Here is a 27,993-nt window from a genome sequence, read left to right on the forward strand (position 1 = left end):
GCTCAAGATGTTTTAAACGTTAGTGTGAAGAACTAAAGTGTACTTAAATTTTACGGAAACTCAATTTAAAAGTACTCCCTTTATGGTTTTGCTTTCAACTGAAAGGTTGATGGACCATTTAATGCCAGAATTACTTACGGAGGGGTGTCCACCTAAAAAGGTAATATTCAGGAATGAAAATTTGATGTATTCAAACATTGATTTTAAAATTTTTTTTTAAATATTTTATTTTATTTTTTTAATCCAAAGCCATTGTTTTAGGCCTGTTTGAAAGGTACCTGGCAAACTGCACAGTCTGTTTGTCCTAAGGCAGAGCCAGGCCGGACCAGAGTAAAATACCATATGAACAAAGGTTGAAACTCTCCCTTCCCTGTACATAGTTTGAATGTTGAGTATCCATATTAGGTCTTCAGGAGCAATGAATGGCCAGGCTTACCTCACAAGACATTTGAGAATTTCCTCATTTGGACTTCAATCAGAAAACCGTGAATCCTGTAGGAGAGTGTATTTACTCTGAATTTCCATTTATTGCTACACCTACTCTGAAATCTCTTGAAGACAGGAGAAAAACTTGCCCACTTAGAATGAATAGATCTAATTTGTGAGGAAAAACCCCCAGGTTTCTATATACAAACCAAAATATATTTTCTTATGCTTGTGTTTCTTTACCAGTTTCATGTGCTGTATTCACATGACAGTGGAAAAGAAATCATTATAGCAACCTGCAGGTATCCAAGTTCATTCAGGATATTTTATTCTATTTAATATCAAATTAGGCCTTTATAGATAGTTGAGAGAATGCACACTCTTTGGCACTTCATCGTTGAGTATCTGAGCTCAAAAAATTTAGCAAAAATGCGGTTTCTTCCTGCATTACCTGCGTTTTAACAAAAACACTCTGAAAAGTCTCCCAGAATGCCACTATTAGCTCAGCATTAACAAGCTGATTGTACAAAGCAGCTTTTATCTATGTGCAGCAATAGAATTACACATAAAAATCAGTGAATGCAAATTCCAAGTTACACAGATTTTGGTAAATCTATATCCAAATAATATGAAAATGAAAGGAGTGTTGTCTGGTCTTGCTCAAATACTGTACATAGCAGAGCAGAACTCTACACCAGGCACTACATTTTACTTTGCTACTTCAGGTAAGAAGAAAAATTGCTTACTGGAGTGATGATAAAGAAAATTAATCCTTTCCCAGTGCAAAAATAGACCTGTCAGGATATGTTTATTAACTGATTACTATTCATTGATTGCAATTATGGAGGAAGTTATAACTAAATAATAGAGGGTAATCTAGATGAGGAAAAAAATATTGGAAAACTAATAACAAAGCAAAAGACTAAGGATATAGCAGTTGCTAAATCTTGAACCAATTTCATGCCAGAATTTTAAGATGGAGGATTTAGCTTTCCCTTGAATCATCTGAGTGTTGTTAAAGCATGCTGTTATAAAACAGATCTGTTACTTTCAGTGAACATAATAATCGGATGTTTAAAACTGTTGGTTTTAAATGTTGTGGACAGTGTTCTCATATAGACTATCAGGATTGTATACTAAGGACAGTGTGATATATATGGAGAACTTAAGAAGCAGTCAAAAATACAATTTTAAAAGCGTAATTCCATCTGTAATTCATATCCCTGCAGCGTGAAATACGACTGTTATTAAGTCATTGGTAAAAATCTCACTGAGAGACAAGTGAAACCAGGATTTAACCCTAAATATTTATGAGTAAAATTTAAAAGTCTGCAAACATATTGTATCTTGTAAGGTAAGCTCTCACCAGAAGATGATATATGAGGTTTTCTTTGTGGCAGCCTGTCGTATTCCCAAAGCTTTGCTCTGTCTCCTCACGTCCTACATTACATGTAGGTTAAGCACTCTGCTTTCAGATAGAAAGTGAGGAAAGATTTTGCAGTAAGGAATATTTGATAATATGGATACTGTGCTGCAGGTTACAATCAGGACAATTCTTATCTTCTCTGCTCCTTTTTTCTTTTATTTTCAATGCAAATAAACTGTACCCCCTTTGACAGCCATAAGAGCTGAACCTGCTCAGCAGAACGCAAGCAGGGCTGATGTGTGCATCTCTGCAGACTCTGCTCCCTGGCCTTGGTACTGTCACCAAAATCGGGAATAAAACTCCTTAACTCTGGGTTTAACATGAACGAGCAGGCATTACTTTATTACGTCGCCAGGGTCATGGGGGATCGCTCCACCTAACATGTCCACCGAGAGACAAAAGCACACTCATTATATACATTATAGAAAAATGAATATTCATACAATTCCTGAGTAAAGCCCACATATTCCAAGAAACCTTATGCATATGCTAATATGTAATGTCCTTGCGCGTGCGTACTAAATTGGGGAAGGGGTCTTTGGTGGTCTCTGGGGGTCGTGATCCCCCCATAGTGATGCTGTCCGCTGTGTGACCCCGCTTCTGCGCAAGCGTGGTTGATGCCTTTCTGCTGACACACGCAGGTGGCTCCGAGGCGAAGATCCTGCTCTGGTTCTTACAGGATTTATCTCTACTCCTGGTGCCAGAGCTGTGAATCAAGTCATTTAAGACACTACAAAGACGTTGTTCACAGTCTTGTTTATCTTTGGCCCTTCGTTGTAATTAGTGAGGAATTTAACAGAGACCTTGGATTCTCTAAGAATAAGCACAAGCAAGAGTCAGTGATAGCTGTAAATTTAAGCGTTATCAGTCCTAGAAGCAGACTCTGTCTGCAAAACATGCAGTTAGCTTCAGAAAGTGCAGTTATTTTAGCTGAAAGGAAAATTACTGAAAGAAAAATTGATTCTGTCTAAAGGTTACACAGAGCAGGCCTTTTAGGGCCTACTCTGTGGCCTACTTTTACTAAACCGTCTGGTATCAGTACTGCTGTTCAGGATCGAGCTCCAGAGGTGAGGGTCTGCCACTCCCTTTCCTCCACTGAGTCCTTGGCCTCTGTACTGGAAGTGTAAAATGGTAGGACGTGTTCCTTAGTAAATAACGGATTTGGAATACTTTATCTTCTATATTTTCAGGTCTTTGAATAAAGAAGAAAGATTTGAAAGAACCACGATCCTATCACCTGCATGGTGAGAAATAACATAATATTTTCAGATATGTAAAAATGTGCAGGAAAAAGGGAGGACTCTGTGTGTCCAGGGTGATTAAGATAAGGAGTTTAAGTTACAGTATGGGAGATTTGGGTTAGGTGTTAGCAACAGCCTTGTAACAGTAAATGAAAAACTGAAGTAGATTGTCTAAGGAAGTTGTGGAATCCTCATCAATGGAGCTTTTAACAATAATTTAGACAAATGTCTGTCAGGAATAGCAGAGAGATAATTCATCCTGCCCTGGGGCAGAAAGCTGACTAGGAAATCATTTAACTACATGAGCTCTCTTGCAGTCTGATTTCGAATCAGCTTAAAAGGAAGCATTCCTTCTAAGTAGCTTATTTTATAATGGCCTATGTTAAGATTTGTACTGTCATCCCCTTTAAGAATCTAATGCCGCTCTTAGAAGTAGAATTGATCATTTATCCAACCAAGGAGACTAATCTATGTGTTCTGTAGTTGCAGAACAATGGGTTGTCAATGTATATATTGAGCCACTCTGAAACATCCAAATGAAGAGCAAATATTACACCCAATAGGTAAATACTTGAAGTACCAAGACTCACTCAGCGCAACACTAGATGGATAGTATTCCACCTCTGTTTTTACTAAGAAGCTCACTAGAAATTTTTTCCCTGAGTGTTTTGGGATGACTATACCCTTTCCAGCTTTTTGATGTGTTTATATTTTTTTTAGACTGGAAGGAATACCACGTAAAAATTTAAATCTTTACACTTTATATCTTATCATGAAGTCAATAACCAATAGAAACATTAATAATGCAGCATTGTGTTATCTTTGGATACAGTAGGATATTTTTGTCCCATGATAATGCTCTTTGTGTCAAAGATTTTTTCTTCTACTACTGACTTTTCGTCTTGTAATTACAATGGTAATGATTCAAAGATGAGGCAATTTTCAAGAGAGATGGAAAGTGTGTGGGAGGAGACAGTGGAAAGCCATCGTATCTGACAAAGTGCAATTTAGAAGGAGCTAGATATATTAGACTTCTCCAATGCACTTGTAACTTAAAATAAATCTGTGGCAGTTTATAATCTATCAAGGCATAAAAAACCTCTAATAACGATGATAGAAATTTAGATTGCATGCTCTGTGGAGAAAGGAACACATTTTTTCATTTGATTTGAAAAATGCATAGAATGTTTGGGTCATGACCACTTTTCATTACTGATTATACAGAAATATGTTGGTAATATGTATGATTACATGACCAATTGTCAGAGACATTGGCTGTTTCTGTGTCTGCAGATTCAGGTTCTTCACCTGTATAATACAGTTATCCTGTTGTCTTTACACCTGGTAGCAGGTTTCTTGATAAGCACATCTGTGATGCTGTTTTTTAAGTATGTGGTGTCAAGCTTTCATGTGGAGTGTGATAGGGTGGTTTCCCCCTCCGTGCATTTCTTCAGCAAAACAGAAGAGTAGCAGATACCTCATGAATTAATCTGAGAGATTCTCAACGATTTCTGTCATTCTCTGCGCACAATTTACATTTTCATTTCCATCATGCAAGCATAGACAGACTCATAAGGTAGAAGTTTTCCTTATAAAATGACATTCTGGTCATGTATGTTATGTTATATCATGTTATGTTTTATAACCGACCCATGAAAATGTACTAGTCAGTCAGACCAGTGGTCGTCTAGCCCAACATCACTGTGCTTCAGTAAAGATGCGAGTTCCCAGTAAACAGGCAATTAGAAATTTCTTCCTGGAAAGATAATGCCTTTTATCTTTTCCAACTACATTTCGTATTGGAGTGCTTTGTTGGTTTTGTAAATGTGTCTTTTATTTCACCTCCAAAACTTCTGAATAAAATTTCCTGGCTGTAAAGTCCCCAGATTACACACTGTGTAAATAGCTCTTGGTTTGAATCTCATGCTAATTTTTGTTTCTGATTTGTAACTTTGTAAATTCCTATCCCAGTAACTAAAATATGCTTTGCTACTTTTCTATATCAGGGATGAGTAAACTTTCTAAGCAATTTCTGTAGCACTAAGGAATCCAGAATTACCGTATGCATCCTCTTACTTCATCATAGCTGAGCAAGATAGCTGATTATATATATTTGGAAGGAAATATTCTGTGCAGAGATTTGTATACAGTGAGAGTGGTTTGACTTTCAGGGAGTTTAGAAACATAATTTCTTTTCATCTGCAGAATTTACACAGGGCAGCTGGGGATCTTTTTTGGCTTAAAAGGCAAGCTTGTTCATGAGGAAGAACTTTCCTGTTTGCATTCTTTGCTGAGGACTTCCTGTAAATGATTGAAATATGTCACAGTGACATGTCAGAACACTTGAGTGGCTTTTTTCTTTCTCTGTATATAGGATATTTACAGAACATGACCTTACTTCTTCCATTTCTAGCCAAAAAAAAATTTAATGAGTGTGTTTTCAGCAAAGCTTCCTGCATTTTTGTCTTCAGAGATGCACCCAGGAGATAATGGTGAATAGCTTCCCAAACTAAAATCACGTTTCTTTTTTCTCCTTTTGGAGAGGCTTCTGTATGAGTTATATTGATTTTTTTGGCCAATTCTTGAACTCTTAAAAGACCACAAAAAGAGGGGTAGGGCGAACAATCAGGCAGCTGATCTAACTTTTGAAAGGGCAAAGCTGATTTTGCTGTTCGTAGGAGTATTCACAGCGTGAGGCAATCTTCTCTTCTTCCACAGATAATGTTTTCTGTATTATTTTGTACCCTGTGGTGTCAAGCACAGCTTCAGCAAGTGAGTGAACCGCATGGTGTTGCTGGATACACAACAACAGAGACACGGGAATACTTGCGAGAGGTCAGTGACATAGGCTGTATGGAGATAGAAAGGTAGCAACGGATCTTGAGAAATATATATATGTGTGTATGTGTGTGTATATATATATAAAATATTTATTATTACTAAGAAACAAATACAAAAGAGAACAGTATCTGCCCATCCTTTTGAGGCCTGCTTGTTAAAGCTCTTTTCCTTAATCACTTGCATTATTGCTTATACATTCTCAAAGTATAATTCTTGTATCTTCAATATCAGTTTCACATAATCTTTCATGCTTGAAGATGCAAATAAAGCCAAACGTGTTTTGCCTGACTGCTGCAGACTCTGTGGAATAACAATTCAGACACAAGGCTTTACCTTTTCAGCTTCTTGTCAGTTTTGTCTCCGATTCCTAAATAGTATCAAATTACCAGCAGGATGCATTAGAAGTTAGAGGCTTGTCTTCCAAAGATATTGGATGCTTTTGAAATTCTCTGCTTAATATTTTTGTAGTTGAATGTTGTATTAAAAACATTAGTGTCAAAAAGAAAAAGGAAAAAATGGTCTCTGAGGCATCTCTGAAGTGTCAGTTCAGGATTTGGCTGTGTGATCTATTTAGGGCTTTGGGGAAAAAATGGAACTATTGAAAGCTTTATCTTTAAACTGTCAGTTATCTCTTGTGCAGTAACTACTCACTGAGGGTGAAATACACACTGATGTTGAATTTTGATACATCCTTCTTTTGCTAAAAGCCCTTACTAAGACACTTTTTTAAAAGATCCTAAGATCTTAAGAATTGAATATGAGGACTTGTTCAGGGTACCAGCTATGAGGTATCTTGAGCCATTCTTACTGAACAAAGTTTTTACAAAATTTATGTTATTCGTCTCTTTTCTCTTGTTCTTTCTTTCCATTCCTATTCTGACCTGCTTATGAAATGCTTATTAGGATAACCGCGCTTCTGGAGATTATTCCTCTAGGTAGCCTCAGTCTATTTCATTTTAGATATAGTTCTTCTATAGATATAAAAAGAAGCAAAGTTTTCTGTCCAGCAGAAATAGTCATATAAAGTAGTGTATCTTGTTTGCCGAAAGAAATAACAAACATCATTTATGGAACTGAAATGTAAGAACTAAATACAAACCTGAGTGTTCTTGAAGGTGTTCAGGTCTGAGGTTATGGTCCATGTTCATCTCTGTATGTCGAAAGTAGAGATAGTTGGAGTAATATTGGGGTCATTATTACCTGATTTCTAGCTGCCATGAAAATGGTAACTAAGTGTTTCCATTTCTGCAGTTTCCAGGACATACTTCTGTAGTTTTTTCAGTAATATAGTATTGATTGACATATAACTGTCCATCTCCTTCTGACAGTTGTATTCAAAACACATCCATGCTGGGATAGATAGAGGCAGAGCAATACCGGTGTCTCATCTAGCCGCAGTTCACAGTCGTAGTACTAAAAGCCGAAGGAGAAGTGGGACATGAGAAATGAAGGTTACTGTATTTATCCTCATTCTCTCTTTATTCAGTAACAGGACAAGAGCAGAAAGGATTCATGGTCCAGCTGTCTCCTTGAACATTTTCAAATCTGAGAGCTGACCCTTAGCACTGGCTGCTACACACTTGACTTAAATATTTCACTCTAAATAAGTACCTCTCTTAAATAGTTAAGCAATTTCCATGGAAAAGTAGTGACTTTTCCTTTCACAAAGACTTTAGTGTGACATGGATCATAATATTATCCCTAAAGAAAATTTAGGCAGAGGAGACATGGTTGTCTGCTTATCCATGTAAATCTTTTCTCCCTCTCATTCTACTAAACTTAGAAGATAACTTTTACTCTCGCCTTACTGTTATCTGCCAGTTCTATGGCCCATGACTGATGTCTAACATCTGGGATTTGTCGCTTTTTCTTGTGCTGTCTCATTGGTTATTGGGAGCCATGCAGTGAGTCCAGATGTTCAAGTGTAAAACAATTTTTGCGTTCTCTCAAACCCAGCTTACATAATGGCACATAAGTCCTACCCAAGTCATTTGTGTTTTCTCTGTTGTGCAATGCCTTTTAAAAGGCTGTGGGTCTCCTGCATTCTGTAAATAGGGAGCCATAATTTTGACAAACTGCCAGTCAATGTCAGGGTTTACTGCTTTTTCCTAATCCCATTGTATTTTTAGTTTCTATTCGCAGTTTTTAACAGTCCAGCGTGGAGCAGATTGATCAACTCGGCATCAATAGACTGGCTCACTTTTAAAATGCTGTAAAATAAGATACCATACAAAATAGCTGCAAAGTTTAAGTATTTCTTCTTGAATGTTCTGGAGTGATTAGGGTGCACTGAACTACATGAGCTGGTAGTTAATCTTTCATATAATTGAAAAATATATACACTTTTAACATTTTAGTATATTTTTACAGAAACCCGTACAAAGTAAAGATTAATCTTTTCTGTATTCATTCCAGTTAATTATAAAATTGCAGATGAGATTTTTTTTTTAGGGAGATATTGAAAGAGTAAAGTTATTCATGAGTGTGGCAAATGCGTAAGATTCATAATGCATCTGGACCACATAGGTTTTAATTTGCCTTCAGATAGTCAGTTTGTCACAGCATTGAACAACTGAGCTAAAGAACCACAGTGCATCAAGATGCAGTCCCTGTTCTGAAAAGAAATAGTAGTGATAATAGCTTTTTATCTAAGAAATAAAAATGTTATGGTGTAATCATGATTTAAAACCATTCTTTTTAATTAAAAACTAAATCAGTTTGTAATGAAAAATGTTACTAGGTTGTTATTTTAGTCTAGAAACAATACTAAGAGGACAATTATCCAAAAGAACAAATTAACAAAAAAAAATCAGTTTAGGAATAACATGTTTACCTAGAACATGGTGATTTATTGATCTTAAAAGTAGTACTGCTTCAAATACTGTTATTTTCCAATTGTTAGGAATCAAAAGGGATTGCTGAGCTGCTTGTGGAATGAGTTTCCTCAAGAATAGCACTGAAGTTATTTTTGTAAATTCAGCATGTACAAACACAAAACCCTAAATGTCCCAGAAGATGCTGATTCTCCTAAACCAAGAGACACATTAGTACAGATGAGAGAACTGACTTTTTGTTTTAACCACTGGGAATATCAGAGAGCAGAACTCAGTTCCTAATGCAGCCTGGTGCCATCAACTTTTCAGCACATTTTAAATATAAACTGATCTGACTTCTTTGCTTTCTGTTTAATAAAGCAGGGCAAAATCTGTATATGCTGGGCTACAGATCACCTCTCTCTGAAGTTAATAGAGGAATTAGCATTATAGCGTACAGTTTTACAGTGCAAGATAGTGTGCCCAGAATTAAGCAGTTATAGAAAAGGAAGTTGAGTGTCTCTCTCTCTTCCCTATTTTATTTTTAAATTGCAGAGTCTCTTGCATTTGAACAGGAAAAGTATTACTGAAAGCAGGAAGCTGTAGATCATTATTTACTGCTGAAAAGTGAAAGCACAGTATGAATTTGTTAAAATGTTAGCAGATTCTGATTAATTCTACTCCTTACATATTTTTTTCAGAGTAATTTGAGAACACTACAGGAAAAATAATGGCAATATGCCTTTTCTTGTTTCAGAAAAAATTGAAAAGATGTTTTAGACTTAAGACAGAAAATCACTGCACAGGAGTTTGTTAGGAATATGAAATGAAGGTTGATGTTGCTCACCATGCAGCATTGTAAATAGATGGTTGAATTGGGGCGGGGAGGGGGTATAGTGACATAGATTTTTATACCAAATGCATCTTTTTGTTGGCTTCTTTGGAAACTAGGGGTAAAAATGCTTTTTGTTACTGCCTCCCTTGGATCGTTATTAATTGATTCTTTATCATGAAGCCAATCCATATATATCTTCACTGTGCCCTGTGAATGAACCTTTTTTTTTTTTTCCCCCAAAAAAGTAAGTCAGAAATATTGATTTAGAATGGAGAAAGCCTTCCATATTTAGAGAACGGGTTACCAGAGTCAAGGTCACTTTGTTTGTGAAAGCTGAGAGGGCAACAGTTGCTTGAAGGAAATACTAGGTGGGTGTTACACTATAGAAACTGTTAAGCTTGTGTAAACAGGTCTGCACTCATTGTTTCTGCATGATTCCTCTACAGAGAATGGCTATGGACCAGAAGCCTTAACAATGTATATACTGTGTTACTCTTGCATATGTGGCTAGAAGGCTGAAGGGGAAGTGAAAAAATATATACTGATGCTCAAGGATTAGCTTGTAGTTGCAGCTTTCCTTAATTAAAATCCGGAGGGGCCTGTAGAGGTTATCCATTTTATGATTTTTTCATTGGAATCTTTTGTTATATATTGTATAACCATTTTGATTGCTTATATGCTGAAGAAAAAAGTGAATCAAAATTGGTCAGCCCTCCCCTTAATTTCAAACAGTAGTTCATATCCTTTATCAAAAGAATTAATTACATATGAGATATCACTCGGACACCAAACTTTGTGGGTACACTGAAGTGTCTCCTCAAATTGTTAATATTTTCATACCACATGAAATTTGGTAAAATAAAATGAAGGCAGTGCTTATTAAACCCCAATGATTTCTCCTGTCCTTTTAATCTTTCAATCTTCCATACAGAGAGAATTTGATAAGTAAAATCTGTCTTCTTTCACCAGTATTTGTATTTCTAGTCACCATGGAATTCCTAAAATCCTTATTACCTAATTTAAAAGTGTTACTGCATGGAAAATTTTCAGTATGAGATGCTTTGTGAAGGGAAATATTTATTCTACAGTATTGAGCTAATTTAACATATTTGCTTTCCATTTAAAACTGCGTCTGCTTATTCAACCTTTATAGTTAGTTTCCCCTGCTGTACTAAGGATTTTTGTCAGCATTTCTGAGGTAAAACACTGTATTTTTAAAAATTTCTAGTAAGTTGTATATAATGTGTCTGATTTCTTAAGGTGAATGTTCCTACTGACATTAAATGGGAACTTTTAAGAAAGTTATTTGCAGAACATGCCTCTAGATCTTAATTATTTATTTTATTTTCTGTATTTTATTGCTTGAGAAAAAGATGTTATAAAATGTGGGATGTCATTCAAATGGGAACAAATGACAGTGAAGTGAAAAGGAAGATGTCTGTTTTTTTCAGCGTTGCTTGTATTTTTTTTGTCCGATGACTAAAAATTACAGGTTTGCTAAAGATAATGTTTCACAAGGCTGCTGCTACTGATCCCTTACTTGAATTAGGTAACTTCATTCCAACTTAAGAAATAATTAAAATTAGTAAATTGTTTCATTCAGAATGAGAAGCAGGTATGCAGGCTGGAAAACGCACTTAAATGTCCTTGGTTTACTGATTTGTACCTTGAGGAGAAAGGCGATGTCATTGAACTGCAGGATAGTTTTTCCAGTGAGTGATACCCAGTTAAGAAGGATTCTTGCGAAAACTTCCTAACTGCTTACAGAAGTTATGACAGTAAACTGGATATGCACTATGCCTGATTGAATATATTCCCAAGTATGTATTTACTCTGAAACCTAAAGCCATTCCAAAGTTCACTTTGCTTGATTAAGACCTGTGGAGATCTCATAAACTCAATGGAGACAAACTGCAGCAGTCCTCAGGTGTGACACCTTCAGCTAACATTTGGGTGTTGCAGGGTGCTCTTCTGTTAGCTAGTCAGGGAATAGAGAGTGCAGTATTATGGAAGCCCTCTGCAGTTGAAGTGAGAGCAGTACTTCTCATTTTCTGCTCCAAAATGATGAAATATTGCTGTGCAGTGGGAAAGGCTGCTATATACTGCTTGGTTTCACAGCTTTGTACAAATCGTTATTGTCTAAAGGAAAGCCTAATTAATGTGTGTTTCTGACATGTTCCTTCAAATGTGGTAACAGCTCAACTATGGATAATAAGTGAAAAATAATACTATACCCAGCTGAAATTATGTGAAACGGGCAGAGTGCGGTAACCAGAGTTATAATTTTATTTGAACACTGAGGATAAATAAGGCTAATTAATAACCTGGATAGAAAACAGAAGTAAAATTTCCTTGACATGCATCTGATATGTTTAGAGATATTATTAGCTACTCATGCTGTATTTTCAGTGTTGCAAAGAGCAAACATATTGCACAAAACTGTAGCGAACTGTCCTTTAGATGTCTCATGCAACAGATTTTTTTGTTGTTGTTTTGGGGGTTTTTTTGTTATTCGAAATTTGGCTGGTCTTTGTTTTTAATAATGTTAAGTCTGCTTTTCCCTGTTTTTCTTTTTTAAAACTGAAGCAAATATCATGACAATACGTAGTTGTGCGCCTTTTCACCTGACAGGAACAAGTGACTAAAGTGGATTCATCCAATGTATTGATCATACAATCGTATTGCAGCCGAGGTGGAGCGATCTCTAGATTTCTTGGCTGCATCTCCAACTCGCTTAGATATTGTTTCTCCTCCGGAGAGAAGTGCTCATAGCAAACAGTCCCATTATAACTAATAACATCCTGCCTGTCCCAGCATGGCTTAAAGACTCTGTCAAATATAGATCCAAGGCAACCAAGTTAAACGCCCCATTGGTGCTTCTAATGACTTCAGTGGAGAAATGGAAAAGAAATACTCTGTCTGTAAGCAGAAGACTTAAGTATTTGTTCCAGAGCGTTAAGGTCACTTCTAGTGAGGCTAGGGGAGGAACAGTACTATCAGTTGCCAGATAGTAAATATTTTTAATATAAAGCAAGCAGAGCTTAAGGTATCTTTTCTCTTTCAGATTTCTTCCAAGTGCAGATTAAATACTTCTGGCTTTCTTGGGGGTGAAATGGTGAAGATGATCTCCCCAGTAAATCAAAATCAGTTTCCCAGATTTATTTAGTATTTTAAATATCAAAGCAACTGGCTATGTTTGAAGGATTATGAGGTTTTTTCCTTCATCACTTAGGCAGATAAAGAAGGAATAAAAAGAAAGCTATCCTACGCTTTGTCTGTGCAGGCAGGATTAAAAACAGTTTGTTTGTGAAAACAACGTTTTTATTTCTGTATCTTTTATTAGTTGTGCAGTTGGTAGACATAAAAACTGGAAAACTGAGTGATATTCATGAGGTTTATGTATGCTGAAAAGGGATACAGAATGGATGCGTAGCACTTTATAATTAAAGGCATGTTTATAAAATGTATTTTATGTAGTGAAATATTCATTTTCTATCCCACATCTGCCAAACAGCTCAGCATACACAAATACTCACATAACCCAGAATGCATTGTTTGTGTATTTTAATTTGTTTTACGTATGTTGCCTATGTGGCAGAATACTGCTCCTATGTTGTGAGCATTATTTCATCCTTTATATTTGTATATGTTTAAACTCCATAAATTCTGTCTCTAACAAACATGTGAGATATATTTATTTTAGTATTCAAATATCCATTATTTTTTGTCACTACTTAAGCATATTTTACTATCATGAAGATTTAGGATTCCTGCAATCCAGAAGGATATGAGAAGCTTTTTAGTATATGTTATCAAGGCTTTTTTGATTCCAAACTATCCCACAATACTTCTTAAAAACTACTTTTTTTTCTTCAGTGCTTTCTTTTGATTTTTCCTGTGGGACAGCTGAAATGTTTGGACTCCGTAGTCTGAAACCATACAGTGTGCGGCCATTTATTGGAATCCATGTTATTAATACTTTAAGATGATCAGGTGCAAAATGTAATACACCTGTCTGTATAGCTCTTGTCATCCTGAAGGGGTTCCAAAGGTCTGTACCAAATTAAGGGATTTTTGCTCATAGAGCATGCTAATCTGTTAGACAGTAATGGAGGAAAATGCATACTTATGTGAAGGCTCATATTTATTCTTCTGATAGAGATAACCTGCACATTTATACAGGATCTGCATTTGCATACCTGAAAGTTAATTGCTAAATTATAAATTCTACATCGATATCTGATGAATAGCAAATAATTATGTTGTAATAATGCCTGAGAAAACTGGGATTCCCTGCCCTGAGAATTATGAATTATAAAGCGCTAAAACTGAAGGGTTCATAGATAATTCAAGTTGGAGGGGTTGTCAGGAGCTCGTCTAGTCCAACCTCTTCCTCAAAGCAGGGTTAGTTATGAGGTCAGGCATTAGACTCAGGCCCACAGTTTTTAAGGCAGACTTCCTACAGCCCTCTTGTACGTTGGATGGGCTGTTACTCACCACTCGACGCCATAGCTAAGCGTCTTCTATAGCATATTGAGCAACATAAGGGTATAATATCTGCTTGTCCTCACTACAGTGCCCTACAAATGCTGGGTGGCATTTATGCCTTGAGAAAAGCTAGCCAGTGACAATGTAGTCTCCTCTGCTGACCCATCAGGGCGTTCACAGAGAAAAAGTCCATCTGCCTCACTGGAGGGTTTTCAATCAAATGAGAGATCTGGGAGTACTCTGTGCTACCAGCCAAAGCCTTGGTAGCAACAAGCGATCCTGCCCTTTTCAAGCCTGATCTTCTACTTTTTATATCGGCAGGGTCTTAGATTGAAAATATTTGAAATTAGGTCCTACCTTTGTAGCATCTTGAGGTATACATGGATTTTAAAAGTTCATATCTGAGCAGGTGAAGGATGAGGCTTACCTCGAGTTTTATACAGGCTGCATTCACAATATCATTAAATGGGGTTCAGCTTTGGATAAGCATGGCACCACGCCATCTCCATTGGCAAGCTGAGTCTGACTGGGAGCGCGGGATGGAGTAGCAGCATCCTTTGTTGTCTGGGTTCTCTATGAAAACTGCATAACGGAATGTGAAACCAGAAAAACGTTTAAAACCATATGAACTTTCCTCCAAAGTTAGAATAGAATACTAGAGGTACTTCAGTAAGCTGGGTATGATTCTGAGCTCATACATAGTCTTAGCTGTTAACAATTGCAAAATTAGGGTTTGCATTGTTTTCTATCTGAAACAAGGAAAAAATAGGTAATTTATGTTGAATTTTATAAATTTCAGTTAGCCAAATGAAACTAAGCTTTTGAAATCTGTCTGGGCTTTGGCAGCACAATATCAAATACCTTTTTGCCAGCTACAGATATCACTTAACATAAGAATTGTTGTATTTTTTCCTCTTTGTCTCTCCCCATGATGTGAAGAGGATAGAATGGGTAAGGAGTATGGCAACATGACACAACTTTGTGCATCAGCATGTGTGAGATTCTTGAAGCTTTGTAGTTAATAAGTATATCTAAAAGTATACCAACACTTTACCAAAACATGTTTCCAATAATTAAAAAGCGAATTGCATTGTGTGCAAGGAGGTTGAGTAGCAAACTCGCACCGTCCCGTACCCCTGCCTGCAGTCTGTGGAGCTTGTGGGGGCTGTGTGGAGACAGGATCCCATGGACATCCCACAATTGCAGGACTGGATCTAGTCTCCTGGCTACAGCAGAGCATTTGGTCTCTTAGCATTGCAGGAGCCTCTCAGTCTTATGACTAAACTTCCCATCAAAGCAGTCTCCCTTCTTTCTTGAAACTGTCTCTTATAAATAGTCCAAACTCTTGGACTGAGCTGAAGCTCTTTGTGTATACCCAGCCTTCTGAGCAGACATGGATTTTTTGATTATTGATCTGTTTGGTTTCCTCAAGTCTCGGGACAGTGTAGCACAAACTGTTACCCACTTTTCCCTTCACAGCTGTTGGCAGCTTGAAGGGGGGTCACACCAACTTGGTTAGAGAACTTGGTTGATTGTGCACAAGAGGGAGACCTCGAGGGTGTCTCCCTCTGAGAAAGGAACGGGAGCCCAACTGCCTGAGTCGCTTAAAATGAGGCTGGATAAAATGGAATGTGCTGCTGGGAACAATCCCTTGTTAACAAGGCATGATGCTCTGACACCCGTGGGGGTTTTTTTCAGTCTCAAATTTGTGTGACCTGTATTACAACATGCTTTCCTCTGTCTTTTTGTGTGTGGGTGGGTGTCTGTATCTTTTTTATAGTTTTTTTTCTTCAGAAAGATGCAAGTAACTTTTCCTGAGACTTCCTTTTTAATACCTGTAGTTCCGTTTTGTGTCAGGTTTACTTCTCCTTCTAAACAGTCACGCATGTTTTGCTCACATTTTCTTATTTTGTTTGGAAAGCTGGATGTTCTCTGAGTTCCTGCCTTGACATGTGAAAGACAGAAATTGCATAGATATATAGTAAATAGAATTTAGGAGGAAATTCTGTTTTGGCTTACTTATCCCAGACAATTTAAGGAGCCTTACTTAACATTCGTAATTGTCTGCCTGCACAGAAAGTATTAAAGTGGAAGAAATCAGGATTCTGGATTCTTGAAACTTCTCGGCCTTTCCATTTTTTTCAGCCTGTTCAATAAATAGAATTGTAGCTGGCTCATTCTTTAGTTTTAACTCAGGCATGTATTTATCTCTCCCAATACATCTGCAAATATTTATTCCATACATCCCTTTGTTTGATATCTAGCTTAAATAAATATTTATGGTATCGGGTAATTTAAAAAAAAAAGTTTTCTCTGAAAAATAAAAAGGAAAAAAAAAAAAGAAGCAAGGAAGGCAGGCAAAGCATCTTGGTGACAAATGCTTCGGTGCCACAGAGAAGCCCCTGCTCTGTGTGGGCACTCTCTGGAACCGCAAGCAGCACGGCTGTGGTACTTGAACACTGAAATCAGGCTTTTTGTTACACTGAAAGGCTGGGCTAATTCTTAACAGTTTGTCAATCTATATGTCTATCCTGCTTCGAAGACCTGAGCTCGTGCTTCTGCATGGCTCTCCGGCCTGTTCTGGAACTATCCAAAGTCACTCAAAGGGGCCTCACCTCTCACTCAACCATTACTATATTGCATTGACATACGTTTAGTTATGTGTTTTGGATTTGAGTTTATTTTAGTTGAAATATTACTGTGTAGAAGATAACGTGTGTGTGTGTGCACCTACCATAATACTATGTGTCATTTTTATTTGTATGCCCTTTCTTTGGCTTTAACTAAGCCCTGTAGGCTTTGGAATTGAAGGATTAAAAAATAACAATAGCAAATAAAAAGCATAATTTTATTTTCAGTGTTGCTAGGTACCTCATTCTATGTACCTCATTTATTATTGACTAGATAGCTGTAAGCATGCCAGCAACTCACTAGGAATGAACAGAAAATATGAAAACAGCGATCATCCTCTAAAATCCAAATTAAACAGGCTATTACCATTACTGCTTTTATGCCATTTCTCTATATTCTGTAGGTACCAGACTATTTTTAATTGCTACAGTTCTGTATTTAACAGCTGTAAAGAGGAGGATTTAAATGCAGTTTAAATGTTCCCCTTAAACAGAAGATATGATCTCTTGATTTATGTGTAATTTTCCATGTACAAACTGAGTAGAGGCTAAAAACATTGTCTGCTTCTCTAAGTGGTTACAAGATATCACCTAGAGAGATTTTACTTTTTTTCCCTATTCCCTTTTTTCCTTTAATTATACTAAGAGGCTGCCTAGTCCTTAAAATTTTGAAAACTTTAAAAAGAAGAAGATTTCTCTAACTTTTTTCCCTAGCTGCCCTTTCCTTTTCTTCTTTTTCAGAGTGATTGGCCCCACCGTAACTGGGAGTTCTGATGATTATTAAGGTTTAGATTGAAACCACAAATTTGTGCCTTTATATTTTGATTTACTTAAAATGTTTGTTTTGGAGTTTTAAAGTAGTTTATGCAAAGGAAAATCTGTATATGCCTGAGTAGCTGGGTACGTGTGTATTTGTATACCTGAAGTTTGTGAGTATCAGTGGAATGAAAAGGAACTCTGTGCAGAATTTACCCAAAACTGGATTAGAGTTTTTGATGTATTGCCTAGATAATGGAGGTTAATTTGCTGAGTTAAAAAATGAATTAATCACCTTACAATTTAGTCTCAGAATAATTTTATTGTGGATAAAATCTATTAGTATTCTCTTATAAATATATGCAGCCCTATCATTTTCTTAGAAACAAGCACTGTCCATAGTGATTTTGTTTACTAGTCGTAATGATTCTGCAGACTTTCTTGTTAAATTCAGCTTTTCATAAATCTCTCATAAGTTTTGAAAATATGAAACTGTAGAAATAGCTAAAGCTTACATGGGCCTGGAGGAAGCAGTAGACTTAATTTTGCTTACAATGACCTCAGTAACAGCAACGTTTGTTTTCTAGACTATATATTTTTCTGTTGTTGCTGTGAATAACACTTTCATTTGTATTGTTATAGCATCTTCTAGGTCCAGTCATGGACTGTGGCAATGTGGAGCTCTACAAACAAATAACAAAATCTAGTATTTTAAGCTCATTTTGTCTTTTCGATTATAAGGGCTTTCAGACAGGAGCTTGCTGTTCCTATTGCGTCTAACCAAAGGTCTTGAACCTTCTTGATCTATTTCTGCCATGAATATTAATAATGTGAAATAAGATGAATGTAATAATTGTATATAAATAGTAGTAGTTGACTAAATACTCCTGCTCATATTGACAGGTTCTCATTTCTCGTGGTGTTTTATTAAATAGCCTCCTGTTCTTCTGATACTATGTTATTTACTTAGCATCCATGGTAGATCCTCTTAGTAACAGGCACAGTCAAGAGACAGAAATCTAATTGATTCCTAGAGGAGGGAACTCAACTATTTTATGGCAAAGATACACTGTTTTTTTTCCTAAGCCACAGTCCTCTCCTGTTGTTACTGAGTATTCATTTGTACTATGTATCACTAAAGTTCCTTTCATGGTAATATACCCTCATCCTATGTGCATTGCGCTGGATAAGCTGAGGAATTGTAAGTGAAGGTCTTTCAAGTACTGAAAAACAATGTAGGTATATGGGGGGGGGAGGGGGGAAAGTGTCCCCAGGCACTGAAGCAGTTAAATTTGCTGAATCTCTGCTTACCAAATTGTAGAGTTTCAGAGTTGTCTTCAAGCCTTTTTTGTGATCCATGAGAGTCAGTGTTCTCATGGTACTTGCTGCTGTAGATGTGGTATGATGTTAACTTGCCAAGAAATGGGCTTTTTACACCATGAGCAAGGTAAGAATGTAACAGCCTGTTTGAACAAAGAGAAGCAAGAAACACCATGAAATCCATTAATGAATCTGTTCTGTTACTCCAGTGTAGTTGGGGAAAAAAACTGAGAGGAAATAAATTCAGGCATTAAACACTAGCCCTAATGTTCCAGAACTGCGAGATGATAGAGACTGTTCTGTTCAGTGAGAATGCTAAAAAGTGCTTCGGGATCTCATATGTACAAAACACCGGTTTACATCATTGTCTGTGAGATCCAGAGATATAATGCCTTTATTTTCTCCTTTTCCTTTACCACTGCCTTCCAGCGTTCACTTTACGTGATTGCTGGGCATTTGATCCATCTGTGGTACAGAGAGGAATGAATTTTAGTATTTTGATTTTGAAACCTTCTCTTACTCTGACGGTCCCTCACAATGCTAGTCACAGATTCCTGTTTTTGCTACATTGCAAAAAGTACTGAAGTCTTTCTTGCTGTTTTAATTGTAAATGCATATGTACCTCTATTAAAGCTCCCAGCTACCATCCCACAGGCAAGTTGGAGACTGAAAGAGAAGGGAGGCTGCATCAGTGTTTCCCCTCTAGCAGGAGCAGCCCGTGCAGAGACATTGCTAGAAAAGTGTGAGACACTTGAACTGCTGTTGCCCGTACTCTGCCTGTTCTGTGAATAAATAGGTTGTCAATCTAGCACTTTAAACAAGCACTTTCTTCTTTTTTAACCTAGCTTTCTGACATTTTCCATTAAGCATACTGTAATAGAAAAGATGAGTAGAATCTCTGTGCACACCAGGAATAGCAACCTGTCTGCTTAGCTTGAAGGGCCCTTCTCTGTGCTGTGACTGAGCACTTCATACCATGGTGGATTACTTCTTAAGGTTAGATGTCGATAGCCCTTTTCCCTCTGTGACTACCTTACTCTCTCTTTGACTACCTTACTCTGTGAGTGAATTCATAAGACAGCCAGGAGGTAATACACTGCTCGGTGTGAGCTAGGACTGCAGACTGAAAGCAAGCTTTAACAAAGCACTTAGTGTTAGGATATGCTTCGTACAGTGTGCGTTTCCAGCAAGGGCCATGTGTCCAGCTGTGAGCAATGAACATTTGCTGAGACTCTGAGCGCTCCTCAGCTAGGCACTTTGTGACCTTGTCCACTGTCAAAACCCGTTGAAGTGCATCAAGGCCCGTTAGCCATGTGCAAATGCTGTGTGTGCAGAGGATGTTCATTGGTACTAATCATTGCGCACATGCACATGTAGGAAGATTTAAATAGAGATATTCAGTGCACTGCCTAAATATAAACTTTTTTTTAGAAGAAAACTTGTTATTAATAGATCATAATGGAGCTCTGTTGCCTAGGTGGTCAACAGGCTCTTAGAACAAATTTTGGTCTAATAGACTCTAATGCTCTGTAAATATTTGCTTGAAGACAGACAGGCATAAACAGCAATGCATATATGCACACACGCATGTACGGAAACACACATAACCATGCAAAATATCTAAATAGTCCATTACTTAAAGCTGTTTTGAAAGTTAATACATCATTAATTTAATAGATCTTTTAAGCAAGTCATTATTGGCAAAGTACTTGGATCTTATTGTAGTCTGCTGCTGGTTTTTTCCCTTCCTTCTGATGTTTATGTTATTGAAACACCAAGTCTGTCTTTGGAAGGCCACACTTAAATAAACTCTGTGGAGGTAACATAGTGTTTCCTAGCAACATCATGCCTATACCAGTGATGCTTGCTTCTCTCTTTAAGCTAAAAGCAAAGTCGTGTCCATTAATCCCCAGCTGCACGTAAAACTTTTCAGAGATTTTGCTAGCTCCCTACTGTTCATATTTTCATCTTGCTCATATACTGCAAAGCAAACTGTTTTGGTGATTTAATTCTCCTCAGTGCCTCAGTATAAAGCCAACTGTGTGTGTATGTTCACAATTACTATTTGTTTTTCATTTAAACAAATAATTTTTCCAACGGTATGGTGCCTCCCCTCAAACGTTATCATTTTGGTCATTCAAACAACCTGACAAATGAAAGAGATGAAATAAATGCCTTGAAAATATATTACCTGTACTGCAAAGCAAGTGCAAGTTTTTATAGCTAAGATATGTAATGTCAAAATAACCTTACAGTTACATGAAAGGGGCACTGTATTTTTTTAATACACAACAGCATTGAAATAAAACTTCTAGGACTTGTTTCTGTCTGCTGATAGCTTTCTGTATAAAATGAACTGAATGGTCTTGGCCCTGTTCACAGAGGTCTGGTGTCTTACTCCACAGAGCTTTGGTGGAGATCAAGCTGCTGTGCCAGTGCTACAAATGATGCAGGTTCAGGCACCTTGGTAGGATAAGGCACAGGAACTTTGGTTGCTGTTATCTATAAAGAACCTTTTCTGTGGGACAGCTAAGGTCTCAGCCTGGCAGCTTCCCCAGGCCCAGCATTCATTTCTTAAAAAAAAAAAAAAGTAAAGGAAGCTTTCAGAATTACTTTGAAAATTAATGTGGCTGTGGACTACTTAGTCCTATTACAATTTAATTAATCACTATCAATGTATCAGGTAACAACCCAACGAGGAAAAGTAAAAGTGAATGCTTACTTATTGTGATACCAGTTGTGTGAGTACTGGGGGGTACAAGGCAGCTCTCTTTCCTGCATGGGAAACCCCTGCAGCAGTGTGAAAACCAGTATGAGATCAGAGGAGCTTTACTCTAACATCACCTGGCTGCAGCAAAGGCAGCTGGGAGGAGTGGGAAGAGACACAAACTCAGAGCTGTGACTTTCTGACCAGGTTTGTAGAAACACCCAGGCAGTGTAAATTAGTGATTTCTGGAAGGCTGTTCAGCCTTTCCACACTAGTATGAAAGCTGTGCTAGTTTGACAGTTGCTCCTGTTCCCAGTAACCTGCAGAGGCCAAGGGGCACAAAGGCGACATACCTTTCTCCAGTCTTAGTCTTTCTCCAGTGCTGCACATCTGAAGCGGTGTGGCTCGAAGAAAACATTTATTTGCTTTCAGGATATTTCCCACTGCTGCCTTCCTCACTCACAGCTGGTGGAAAGAGTATCCACACTCTGGTAGTGTGCCCTTTAGTTCCCTGGTGCTCTTAAAATGCCTGGGGAAGGGAGTGGAGTACTTCATAGTCACATCTTGGGGTCATGGTGGCAAATGCAAAGGGCTAACCCAGCCAGTCAATGAGACCCGAGAGGGCTGCAGCAGGTCCCTGCAGATCTTGATGCTGATAGTGACCCATCACTGCTGGTGGAGGGGAAAATGAGTGTGAAGCTTTGTGAGCTGAGATGAAATTTTCTGCCCCAGACCAAGCAATGAGTCTAATTATTCTATGTCGTCTGGTGGCTGTAGAGATGGTAGGATTAGACTCTATTTCCAACCCAAATGAGAGAGCTTGTGAATGATTGGGATCCAACATCTACTGTCAGTATGGCAACACAGTCTTCTCCTCCAGCTCAAACTAGTGAAAAGTTGCTATGAGAGGTCTGCTGCAGGACACTCAAATCTTCTTTAACCTCCACAAATACACACGCTTGTGTGGATTGGATGTTGATGGATTTGGTTGTGTATGCCAAGGCTTCAAGCACCTTGCAGGATGGAATTTGGTTTTCTTACCCTTTTTTGATAATGTATATTCAGTAAGATACAGTAGTGCCTCCTGAGACTCATTTAGTTTCAGGAAAATAGAGTTAATCTATTACCAATGGGCATTTTGTTAGAACATTACCTTAGCAAATGAATATTTTTGTTCCTAATTCAGCTCTTCTATACAGTAAGTCATATCATATCCATAATCAATTCAAAACATACATCTTTTGTGGGATACCTCTTCTAACATATCTATCAGAAAGCATGAAATATTTTGCCATAATATAAGTAAACTTAGTGTTAAGTAAGTAGGTCTTTTAAAGTGACTGTTAAAGAAGGAAAGTATTTTCAAAACTATTTATTTAAACTTTGTGTTTAGAGAAGCTGTGGAGAATTATGCAATGCGCCCTGTAAAAGGCACCCTGACCACTGACATGCTTGTTGCAGAAGACATTCTCCCTCATATACATGTGTACATGCACATGCAGTGGGAAAATTGTAAGAGGCTGTGATCTTCTGTCAGCAGACTGTTACTTCTCTCTACTGCCTTTAACTCAAGATCTGAACCTTTACAGGGTTCAGATATTATGGCTGATATTATGGCTGATATTATGGCTGATATTATGGCTGATAATATTAACATATTATGGCTGATGGTAGGACTTCTCTTTTGGCTTGAGTTAAATCCCTGCTTCTCTGAGGCATCCCCTTTCTTTACCCTCCTTCTCCACGCCAGGGCTGCAGATCTGGGCCAGGAGAGCGTTTGTCCCACGCGCAGGAAGGAGGCTTTTTTGTCTGCACAGTAATACTGTCGGAAGTGTGAGCAGCGGTGTGAACGAGAGCGTCTTGTACTTACCTTCTCTGTTTCTTCAACCAGATGGCTGCCCCGATCTGTGCAATGGCAACGGGAGGTGCACGCTGGGCCAGAACAGCTGGCAGTGTGTCTGCCAGGCCGGCTGGAGGGGGCCCGGATGCAGCGTCGCCATGGAAACCGCCTGTGCTGATAACAAGGATAATGAGGGAGGTGAGCAAAAGTCTTTCAATTCCCTGTCCCTAACGAACCCAGGGTTACACAGGCTTTCTTCCTGAGTCCTTTTCCTTCAGAAAGGCTTTGGCTGTTATTGCTGTCAGGTGGTGGTGTTACGCTTCCAAAACAAATGAAACTGAGTGAGCCACAAATGTGGCCTCGTGGAGGGACGTGGGGACCCACAGTGCCAGCGGCGAGAGCAAACAGGCAGGCTCAGTCCCGCCCCACATTCCACTGATGCCCACGGTGGAGAGCATGGCCCAGCAGACCAGAACTTTTTCCTGCGGGCTCTTGGCACCTGTGAATTGCAAAACAACTTTCTGTGCTGGTGTGTGCCGGCACAGCGGCTGATGGAGCGGGATATTTAGCTGCTCTGTGCTAGAGGCCAGGGTCACACTCTCATGTACACAACCTGTGTAAGCAGTTGTAGCTTGCTGTCATGTGGCACAGTTCATGAGCCAGACTTCAAAGGGCTGTCCTGGTTTCATGGGGATGAAATTTATAGAATCCATTTTCTGTTCCATGTTTTTTCAGTTTGTGGCCAGCTGTGGGGTGGTGATCAAGGCTGTTAACAGTGAAAGCCAGGGCAGCTGCCCCAGGCTGGCCCACAGGTGTATTCTGTAACATTAACATCAGGTTCACTATGAATGGGAAAGCTGCTGAGCGTGAGGGGGATCTTTGCTCTGCTCTCCTCTCCCTCCTCTCTTCTCAACAGTTGTGATCCCTGGAGGAACTTGCCACCCCTCTATGGGCTGAGTATAACTTTGTGTCTTTTGTGTTAGTATTGATAATTGGTTCTCTTACTTTATTAAATCTGTTTAAATTTCAACCCACGTGTCTCCCTCCTTTTCCCAGTTCCCTTTCTCAGCTGGGGAGGGGTCTTGGGTGATAGAACAACTGGGTATTGTTTACCCCTGGGTGCAGGCAAAACAGAGACAAAAGGACTGAGTGAGGTGTGCTGAACAGTCATACATGGTAAGGCTCTGAGATCCCAGTTCAATTTTCCCTCTCCGTTATCAGACATATCCCTATTAAATACAGATTTTGTGTTCTGTGTTTATCTTCAGAGATGGCTGTAGTTTGTCTTGTTTTGTAGAGCCTTCCATGGTGTGTTAGGCTACGCTGGGCTGAAAGCAGTGCTGAGAAGTTGTGCCATCTAAATAAGATTGCTTAATCTATCTCCTTCATTTGAAGTAGCTTTCTTATACCTTTCATTTCAATGTCTTCAGTAAGTCAGGTAGATCCTTTTTCACTTACTTCTGCTCTTTATTAAAAGACAAACATCAGACACAGCTTTGAGACTCCTTCACTTTTCTTTGGCCAATAATTAAACTAAAAGGTGCATTTGTTGTTTGATTAATAAATGTCTTTCTTACGGTATTTCCTAAAACTGCAAAGAAAGATTTGGCTTATTTGAATGGCTGCTTATAGGGTAAAATTGTCATTAAGATGAGTGCTTTAATTTTATGTAAAATTTCAGTGTGTAGAAATTGTTCCTAAGTCCCAAACTGAAGAACAGGTATATTTGGTTTTGATTACGTGATATTAACCACCTCTGAATGTCATCTGCTGGTTTTAATCTGTAAGTCCTCTGTTAGTTCCTTGGTTTCACATGTAATCAGTGTTTACAGAAATATTTTAAAAGAGCTGAAGCTGATTCAGTTTCAGAAAACTGAAACTTGCTTTATAGCTGTTACTGAATTGTAAAGAGCAGAATCTAACTGCCAAATTACATTAGTTGGCATTTAACTGTACAACAAAACCCACTAAACTTGTGTTAAGATGCAATGTAAGAAACTGACAGGTGAACTGCTTCGGTTTGCAGTTTTTACAGGCTTTGAAGGAAAATTTGAAAATGGATGTATCACCAGGTTTTCCTCAAAACAAGGCATGAGTTTGGGAAACATTATTAGAAATACTGGAATAAGATGTTTACTTACTTACCCAAGACAATATTCTGCACTTGTAAAACAGAGAGGCAAACAGAGGAAAAAATGACAAGTGAGACCATTCAGCCGTTCATACCAATTTAAAACGGCAGAATTCTAAAACTTAATTCATGGAAGGCAAATAGTTCATCAAAGTGAAAGAATACATAGAATAAATATGCCATACTACAGATAGAGAATATTCATCAGCATTTCCATGCATGCTTTCTGTTTTCCATAGTCACACCTGAAAGAAAACTGTTTGGTCTAGCTGAGAGCTAGAAAGATTAAGGGGAGAACTCTTCAGACGTTCTCGACGCTTGCAGGGTGAAGTTGTTTTTTTCCAGAGGCTGGAGAGGTTACTGCTCATTGCTTCTTGTGAGAGGGTAGATGGTTTGAAAATCTATGCCTGTTCCAAGGTCCAAACAACCTGAAAAGTCCATTTGACCCACACATTTTCACATGGGGATTTTATGATAAAGGCAGAAATTAATTTCTTGTCTTCTGACCCTTAGCTCAGTACTTTAATGTGGCGATCATTACTACTCTCTAACGGTATCATCCTTATTATGTTTCTGTAGAGTTTTTCTGTAAGGGAGCTCAGGTGCTGTTCAACACCTGCTCACCGAGCTGTTTCTCCACATACTCACAAGGTATACCTGAAAAACCCAACAGACAAACCCTTTGATTCAGCCGCGCTGTGTTTTGTACATGGCGCAGGTGGTGCAGGCTGAGTTACCCACAGGCTGTGTGGCACTGCAGAGCTCCTCTCCCTCATGCCTTTGTGATTGTTGCTGTTTCGGTTTGCTTTATTATATTTTGAGTTTCAGATCTCTCTGAGATTGCATGGGGTCCTTTCCAGTACGTGCTGTAAGGTCAGAGTCATTGTCATTCCCATCAGTTTGTCAAACCGTCAGTCACAAGAGCTACAACAAAACTCAAAACTGAACCATAACTTTAATTGGAAAATGCTTCTGTTTTCCAAAACATGTTTGGATTACATAATTTACTTACTGTGGCCACTTCTAAATCTAATCCCTTTCCTTAATCCCCCATTAGTCTAATAGTTATTAAGCATCTTTTGGGGGGATTAGAAATAGCTTTATTTTAAGACCTGTACTTGTGATTACAATGTACAATCCCCCAATAGACACGTATAACCCATTTAATTCACCGTGGATTTATTTTAGGAAATGAAGGGATTAGAAATGATATTTTGAGGAATGGGAGAAGGTACGTTACTTTTTAAGTTCATATTTCTTTTGACATATTGCGTAAGGAAATCACTACGGGGCTATTTATACCCATCTTTTTACAATGACTTCTTTGTAATAGTGTAGTTGTTCCTAAATTGCGAAATGCTTTTAGTATCGTGGAACAGTTTTCATAAATTGTGTGTGTTTAACTAGATTTCACCTTAGACCTTACAGTGCTTCCAAGTGAAATGGACCATGTAATGCATAGCAAACATCATATTTATTTTCTAAAGAATAGTTTCACTAGATGTTGGATGCAGTTGATCTCAGGAACTCGTTTGAGGGCCCTTTGTCCTGAATTCTATGGGATAATTCAGGAGAGAGATTTAAGAACTCTGGCCTCTGCAAAAGCAGCCCTGGCAGGAGTCCTGTATCACCCACTTGGGTTACTCTTTCTAGGTTTTTCTTTTACTTCTTTCTCTCTTCCCCCACCTTTTGCATCCTTTCAAACTTACTCTATTCATGTTTATAATTGTTTTAGACAGGACAGTTAAATGATGTAATCTCAGAGAACGGAAAACAGCCAAAATTTTGCTAAATTGGTTTGTTTCAGATTAGATCAGGATAGAGAGGGGAGGTGCAGGTGATTTTAAAAGAAAAAAAAAGCTTAAATGCAGTCACTGCTTATATCACTTCACAGATAGCATTTCTCCTCGAAATATAATTATCTGAACTAAAATTGAGTGGGGAAGGAAAGGAAGCAACCCATAGCAGTATGGAATACTAAGCTAAATAGAATGAGGAATTCCTTGTTTGTTATGCTAAGTGGGACATTCTTTTTACAGTACATTTTAATTTATTTCCACTTGGCTTTCCAAAGAGAGTTGTGCATATCTCAGAAGGCAAATTTTGCCCTTCAGTTTGTTGCTATATAGCTGTAACCCCACCAAGTACAGTTGGTGGTAATTCTGTTTGGCACAATACATTAAAGATAATGAATGAGAGAAAGCCAACTATCTGCTCCAGTGTGAATTCTCTTCAATTCACGAGAAAAATACATTTCTAGAGAAGTTCACTGTCAGGACAGTGCACTTGACTGATTGAAAGGCTGTTTATTTGAGTTGTCTTAGAAAACTCATCTCTGAAATTAGACAGAAAGAAAATAGAAAGAAAAGAGAAGTGTCTTCCTGCAATAAACATGTAGAAAAAAATTGCTTTTAGAAAATTACAAATCCTGTGACTTGATACTGCATCAGGCTCGTGACATTTAAGATAATACAAGTATTTCACAGCACAAAAGCAAATCATGTAATTTAGCTTGCCTCGACAAGCATTGCCTCAGCAG

At 38.1% G+C, this 27,993-nt stretch overlaps 1 protein-coding gene across 3 annotated transcripts in view; it reads left to right on the top strand.

The window, feature by feature from the left end:
* Nucleotides 1-27,993, top strand: part of TENM2 (teneurin transmembrane protein 2) — a 523,470-nt gene that overhangs the window by 448,422 nt on the left and 47,055 nt on the right. For all 3 annotated transcript variants that reach the window (XM_068417288.1, XM_068417289.1, XM_068417290.1), the window contains one exon: nt 23,375-23,521. In XM_068417288.1, the coding sequence (XP_068273389.1) occupies nt 23,375-23,521 (147 nt within the window). The remainder of the gene's footprint in view (nt 1-23,374; nt 23,522-27,993) is intronic.

The sequence above is a fragment of the Nyctibius grandis genome, chromosome 22, assembly GCF_013368605.1.
Source record: "Nyctibius grandis isolate bNycGra1 chromosome 22, bNycGra1.pri, whole genome shotgun sequence".
Classification (NCBI taxonomy): Eukaryota; Metazoa; Chordata; class Aves; order Nyctibiiformes; family Nyctibiidae; genus Nyctibius; species Nyctibius grandis.